Here is a 7406-nt window from a genome sequence, read left to right on the forward strand (position 1 = left end):
ATAATAGGCCTCGGGTGAGTACTGCTCCTAATTGCTTGATTACTTGTAGTATAAGTTGCATAATTTAATTTTTTTTTTAACTAAATGTCCATTAGGGCGGTGCAAAACAGCACTGTTTAGTTTTGCCTTCCATGTCACCATTTCCATGGGACAGTGTTTCACTTCAAGTTTTGTTTTGTTTCAAAGCACTGTTCTGTTTCGCTTCCTCAAAACTGTTTTGCTGTTTCAACGCTGTTTCGATGTTTCGCCCATAGGCTATAAGGGGGAAGCACAAACCTGCCTATTACTTTGTCATTTTTTGGAAGATTTGGATGAAAACAGCAGGGGTCATAGCCCCTTCTGAGGGCATGAAGCCTTCAAAGTTTCAAGGAGATAGGTGCAGGGAGTTCTGGAAAACTGCACCTCAAAGTCTTGAAAGCAAAACTCATGTCATGTGTCTGTGTTATAGTGCAGCAGATTGAAAACTGCAGGTTGGTATCCCCTGCTGAGGCCATGAAGCCTGCCAGGTTTCAAGGAGATAGGTGCAGGGGTTTCTGGGAAACTGCACCTCAAGCTGCTAACAAGCAAAACTTGTGACATGTGTGACTTTGCATGTGTGTTAAGGCACATCCTCACTGGCTCTGGGGCCTCTACATGACACAGTAGTGTGCCCCAATGAGGTCTCCTCCTCCCCTACAGCCTCAGTTCAGTCCACCACTTTAAATAACAACAGGTAATATAATAACTTAGTGAGCAGCACAGTAGCATCAACAGCATCTCAGGCAGCCAAACTGTATCAGAGCCTTTCTTTCCTTTCCTGCAGGAGCTTCTTCTCCAGCAGCTGCCAGAGAACTCTCCCTGCCAGTCCCAGCCCTGGGGCCTAGATGTAGTCAGGTGCTAGGAATATTGATCTAAGGACATGACACTGGCAGACAAGGTTCTTTGGGTCAATCTGGTATATTTTAGTAGACCACCTGAATAGTTACAGAAATATATCTTAGCAAGGTTTCCGGTTGAAAAACTGAGGAAGCACCTGCAGTTGGTGTGTGTGCTGTTCATGGATGGAAGAAATAGTAAAGAAGCCAGAGTCTGGCATGCAATGCAGGTAAGAAAGCCAGTCAGTAAAAATGGAAATGGAGACGTCAGGGGGTGAGGGACAAGCTGGGGTTCTGGGGAGGAGGGGATGTAGCAACCTAGGTAAAAGTGGAGAGGTACCTGTGGAGTCAGATGTTCATCAGGTTATAGTGTGTCAGAATTCCAATGTCTATATTGAGTCCATGAGTTTCTGTACCTACTACCTAGTAGGGCGGTGCGAAATGTCACCGGCTGTTTTGTTTCAATGCTGTTTTGAACTCAAAACAGCAAAATCAAAATGAAGGGCTTCAATATAGCCTAGAAACAAGGGCAGTCGAAACATTTCAAAAGTGCAAAACATTTCAAATTTTGAAGCTGAAGCTGGGCTTGCCTGCAGGGAAACAGAAAGTAAGGAGAGGGAGGGGGGAAGTTGGGGGAAGGAATGCTCTCATTATTGACTATGTAGCTGACCTGTGAGTGTCATCCTTCCCTGAGGTCCCTTCCAATCCCAGTGCTCTTGGGGAGGGATGGAAAAACAGTATAAAAGGCAGCATTGTTCGAACTGGCCTCCTTTCTGCCTTGGGGTCTGACAGTTACTGAGCTGTATCTTCCAGCAGCTCAGAAGCGTTAGACAATGAAGGCTACTGCTAGCATTCATTTGAATGATTTCCTACTTGTTAGCCTAGCCTAGCAGGTGGGATTCCACAATACCTTTTGCTTTCTTCTAGACCCTTTTATTTTATTATTATATTAATTGATTTATTCTTTTCAATTTTATAATTAGATTGGAAATTACACTACAGAAATTAATTTATATAGGATGGGAGATACATTTGTATTTTATTTCTATACATTTATAACTTGTGGCATATACTACACATGTTATAGAATTTATATAGGAAACAGATACATTTATCTGTTGCTATATACCTTGCACCATACACTACACACCTTACAGAATGTATATAGGAACACAGATAAATTTATATATTTGTATAAAAACAAGACACTATGAAACACACCATGAAGCATGGTGGAAAAGCAGCTGGAAAGTCTTCAGGGAGGGGCAGAAGAGAGGGTAGAGGGAGAGGTGTAAGTTCTGCCCTCCCCCCCAAACTGAGACGCAGTCTCTTTCCTCTAACTAAAAGGGATGACGGTGTAGTGCGCCGCCCCCCCCGCCGCGGCCCCCAGCCATAACTGCCCCCCACAACATGACATCAAGAAACAGCACCAACATAATAGTCTCTTCCACCCACATTTCACTTCCCATGCTGAACTTTCCAGTGCTAGAGGAAGAGCTGGAGCTGGAGCTGGAGTTGGAGCTGGAGCTGGAGCTGGATCTGAGTGCCCTAGCAAGGGAAATTCTGGAGAAGGAGGGGAACCAGACTGAGCTTGTGCTGCATACTCTTCAAGTTTCCCCTAGAGCCAGGTCTCCTACCCCAGAAGGCACTTCAGAGGAGGCTGAGGTAGAGGTTGCGGTGGCAAGTGGCTCAGCTCAGTCCCCTCCTTCTGTTGCTGTGCCTCTGCCTCTTGAGGAGGGGGAAACTGCAGCATCCACATATACACTCGCACCCCAGAAATGAGCGGGTAGTGTGGTCTGGGATCATTCTGAGCCTGCAGATGTTCCTACATATGCCATCTGGCTGTACTGCCAAGCCAAAACCAGATGGGGCAAGAGAACAAAACACACGAGCACCACGGGGATGTTGATGCATCTCCTCAGGCACCACCCCTTTGCCCTTGCTTCTACTCAGCCTGGCACGAGTGGGAGCATGCCCAAAGGGAAGTCCCTCTCTTGCTCCAAAGCCCCTGTCCCCCCAAAGCAGAGGTAGGCCACCCTGGAACAGTGGGGGAAAGGCAGACAGAAAGGGGCGTGTTGCAAGGACGAGCAAGATCACCTGGAGCATTGGGGAGATGCTTGCTGTCGATGGCCAGCCCTTCTCCTTAGTTGAGCAGGGGTTCAGGTGGCTCGTGGTGCTCGTGGCCCCATCCTACCAAGTGGCTGCATGCATCACCTTCAGCAGAACAGTGGTGCCCTCCCTGTATGAGGCATGCAGGGAGTACTTGAGGGAGGAGCTGCACAAGTCAGGGCCACAGGTGGCCTTACACTTCACCTTGGACATCTAGAGCAGCCAGGGTGAAGATCATGCCTACCTCTCTCTCACAGGGCATTCGTGTGACCAGTCAGGCTGTCGGTGGGCTCTCCTTGAAGCCGAGGTGATGGATGAGTCCCACTTGGCAACAGAGATCATGTGGCCCATAAACCACTTGGTGCAGGGATGGCTCACTGGGCAGGGTGAGCTCACCTACGGGTTCATGGTCAGCGACAATGGGGCCGATATGGTCAAGACAGTCCATGATGTCAACTCTGTTGGCATCCATCGTGTGGCACACAAGTTCCACCTCATAGTCAGGGATATCTTAGAGGGGGACAGGGCTGCCAGCAAGCTCATTTCCAAATGTAGGAAGGTGGCAGGCTGATTCCACTGGAGCAGCAAAGGGGGCAAGGTGCTGTGGGACAAACAAGCGGAGCTGAACAGCAACAAATAGGAAGAGTCCTATTCCCCCCCAGCAGCACCTGGGGTGACGAGGAACAAGGCCAGAAGCTGCTGGAGAATAGGTTCAGGTTAGAGATTAGGAGGCACTACTTCACTGTCAGGGTAGCTAGGATCTGGAACCAACTTCCTAGGGAAGTGGTCCTCGCTCCTACCTTGGGTAAATTAAAAAAAGAGGTTGGATGAACATCTGTCTGGGGTCGTGTGATCCCAGCATGTGCTCCAACCAGTGGCGGGGGGTTAGACTAGATGATCTATTCAGGTCCCTTATGACCCCTAACTACTGTGAAACTATGAAACTATGATATAGAAGAACTAGAGAAGGCCCAGAGAAGGGCAACAAGGATCATTAGTGGTATGCATGGGCTTCTACAAATAGAGAAAGACTAAAGAGGGATAGGCCTATTCAATTTAGAAAAAATTGCTTGAGAGGGACATGATAAGGGTTTACAGACACACGAATTTAAACAGGGTTTACAGACTACTAAATGGTGAAATAAAGTAAACTGATTTATTAGGCAAGGTTCTTTGGGTAGATGTGATATCTTTTATTAGACCAACTGACTAGTTGAAAAAATGTTTTTTTGCAAGATTTCGGGGACAAGCACCCTTCTTTAGGCATAGGGAGACTCTGCTGTTGTTCTGAGATCTCCAAGGAATAAAAGAAGTTAAAAGTGTGACAGGAGGTCATTGCAAATGTGAATAAGTGGAAATTAGGAAAGCAAAGGGTAGATAAGGGGGAAACGAGCGGGAAATAATTCCAAAGGTAAGCAAGGGAAGCTCTGCTGTAGTTGAGTTATCCAAGGTAGAAAAGAGGCAGTCTGAAAAAGACAATAGCTGGAAATTAGGAAGACAAAGAGTAGAAAAGGAGGGTAGAGGAAGAAGGGGACACACAATACAAGAACTAGGGGTCATAAAATGAAATCAGTAGGTAGTAAGTTTAAAACTAACAAAAGGAAGTTCTTTTTCACACCACACATAATTAAAGTATGGAATTCATTGCCACCTGATGTGGTGTAAGCTGTAGGCCTGTGCAAATAGGGAACTATTTGATTCAGGTTTGGATTCGGCCAATTCAGATGCCAGCAATTCAATGCGGAGCTCCGAATTGGTTTCCCGCTTCAATTTAGAGATTTGGCCATAAACTACAATGGGGAATCAATGAAATATCTATAACTTTGTTGTTTTTTTGTCTGATCTGGATGAAACCTATGGGGTGGTAGCCTCTGCTGAGAGCATGAAGCCTATCAAGTTTCAAGGAGCTAGGTGCAGGGGTTTGGGGAAGCTACACTTCAAGTTGCTGACCAGCAAAACTCATGACATAGAAGACCCTGTGTGTGTTAAGGTGCAGCAGGGTCAAAACTGCAGTTATAGTAGCTCTTACTGAGGCCACAAAGCCTGCCAAGTTTCAAGGAGATAGGTGCAGGGGTTGAGGGAAACTGTACCTCAAGCTGCAGACAAGCAAAACTCATGACATGGGTGACACGGTGCGTGTTAAGGCGCAGCCACAAAGGCTGCCAGCAGGGGCTTCTGGGTTCTGGGGCCCCGCACCCCTAGCCGCCAGGCAAAACTCGTGACACGGGTGGTTGTGCAACTGACTGTGTCTGTCTTGGAGCAGAAGCAGTTCGGCTCTGTATTGATTATTTCCTCTCCTTAGTCTGTGGTTTTGTAGGTGTTAATCCTGCTCATTAATTTATCTAGTAGCTACTACCTAGCTTCTGTGTATTGAGCTGGTCCCTGAGTGAAACGTGATTGATTGGTAACACAGTAGCTTAGCACCCAGGCCTGCAGTAGTTCCCCTCCCCAGCCCAATCCGTACCCCAAGACTGACACAGTTGCACAAGCACCCATATCACGAGTTTTGCCTGTCAGCAGCTAGAGGTACAGGGCCCCAGAACCCAGAAGCCCTGCACCGATCTCCTTGACAGCTGGCAGGCTTCGTGGCCTCAGCAGGGGCTAGCAAGCCTGCAGTCTTGACCCCGCTGCGGCTTAACAAACACTCGTGACATGAGTTTTGCTTTCAAGATTTTGGGGTGTAGTTTCCCCCAAACCCCTGCACCTATCTCCTTGAAACTTGGCAGGCTTTGTGGCCTCAGTAAGAGCTACCATCCCTGCAGTTTTAACCCCGCTGTGGCTTAACACACACATGTGACATGAGTTTTGCTTCCAGAACTTTGGGGTGCAGTTTTCCAGAAACTCGATGCACCTATCACCTTGAAATTTGGCATGCACCATGCTCTCAGCAGAGGCTACCATCCCTGCAGTTTCATCTGAATCAGTCAAAAGACAACAAAGTTATAGATATTTCATTGTTTCCCCATTATACCCTATAGCCAAATCTCCAAATCTTTCCCAAATTAATTCAGAAGCTCCGAATCGATTCGGAAAGCCTAAAGCTTCCTGCAATTTGATTCAGATTCATAGATTCAGCCTCTGAATCATCTGAATTATCTCCAAATCCGAATCATAATCCGAAGCTTTGCACAGCCCTAGTAAGCTGACCATTCAGCTAGATTCAAAAGGGATTGGAAAAATTCTTGAAGGAATGGGGCAGTTAGGGGTACAGCCTCAGAATTAACTTCCTATGCCTTAAATGCTGAAGTCTGCAAGTGAGAGGAACAGTGGAAAAAAATCCTGGTCATACCCTATTCACTCGCCTTCTCAGCATCTACTCTCTGCCACTGAGACACAGGAGACTGGGCAAGATGGACCTGTGGCCTGACCCAGTATATGGCAATTCTTATGTTCTAAATTGGGACAAGTAAACTGGGGATATCTATAGATGTCTCTGGAGCACTATCAGCTGTGCTGCAATATGTCATGGCACAACTGATTGCACTCCAGTGAAGATGAATGTTTCTAGCCTAAGAACGCAGTTATGGTATACTAAGGTAACTGTTTTTTCCTTCTTTTTAGGATTACTAGAAAGAGCTTAAGTTCCTTCTGTCTAAAAAGGCAGAGGTCTTTTGTGTTCTGTCAAGAGGGTTCTGTTTTAGAAATGAATATGCCAGCAAAAAAACTCCAAATCAAATAATCCCATTTTGGATTCCTTTCGCAGGAAGACCACCTGAGACACAGAGAGCAAAGCAAAAGTTCAGGAACCTTGAGTCAGTTGTCCAGAACTTCTGCAAGCGAGAGCAAGATATCCATGGATACACTACAGAAGGAAAATCAACAAAAGGTAATGGTAATATGTCTACCTTTATGACAGTTTTGGAGACAGACTTTAGCTTCATCTCTTTGTTATTCAGATGCAAAGTCAGGTAGTTCCCTAGGAGTAATAAGCTTAAGCAATGCAAAAGACAGTGCAGCTGTCTAATGATAATATAGACGTAATAACAGTTTTAGAATTTGGAGATTTTTGTCTCAACTGGATATTTTGTGTGTCCAAATAAATGGCTGTGATTAACAGGAAATTTAACAATATTATTTGCAGCTCTTTATCACATAGATAAACAGGAAGAGAGCACTAAACTGAAATGCTCTTTAAAGTGAAGTTAATTTTAAACTGAAGTGAATAACACATGGTATTCAGTATTGTGCAATATTGCTCATGGCGCATGGGCCAAGTCCCGGAGGACTGGAAAAGGGCCAACGTGGTCCCCATTTTCAAGAAGGGGAGGAAGGAGGTCCCGGGCAACTATAGGCCAGTCAGTCTCACCTCCATCCTTGGCAAAGTCTTTGAAAAAATTATCAAGGCTCACATTTGTGAGAGCCCAGCAGGACAAGTTATGCTGAGGGGAAACCAGCACGGGTTCGTGGCAGGCAGATCATGCCTGACCAATCTAGTCTCTTTTT

The 7406-nt window shown here is 46.0% G+C and overlaps 1 protein-coding gene across 1 annotated transcript in view; it reads left to right on the forward strand.

Annotated features, from left to right (window-relative positions):
• LOC102373313 (sodium channel protein type 5 subunit alpha-like) overlaps positions 1–7406 on the forward strand; it is a 116889-nt gene that overhangs the window by 58325 nt on the left and 51158 nt on the right. Inside the window, exon 16 of the mRNA XM_025203357.1 lies at positions 6667–6789. Coding sequence (XP_025059142.1) covers positions 6667–6789 — 123 coding nt within the window. The remainder of the gene's footprint in view (positions 1–6666; positions 6790–7406) is intronic.

Source organism: Alligator sinensis, unplaced genomic scaffold (genome assembly GCF_000455745.1).
Source record: "Alligator sinensis unplaced genomic scaffold, ASM45574v1 scaffold885_1, whole genome shotgun sequence".
Taxonomy (NCBI): Eukaryota; Metazoa; Chordata; order Crocodylia; family Alligatoridae; genus Alligator; species Alligator sinensis.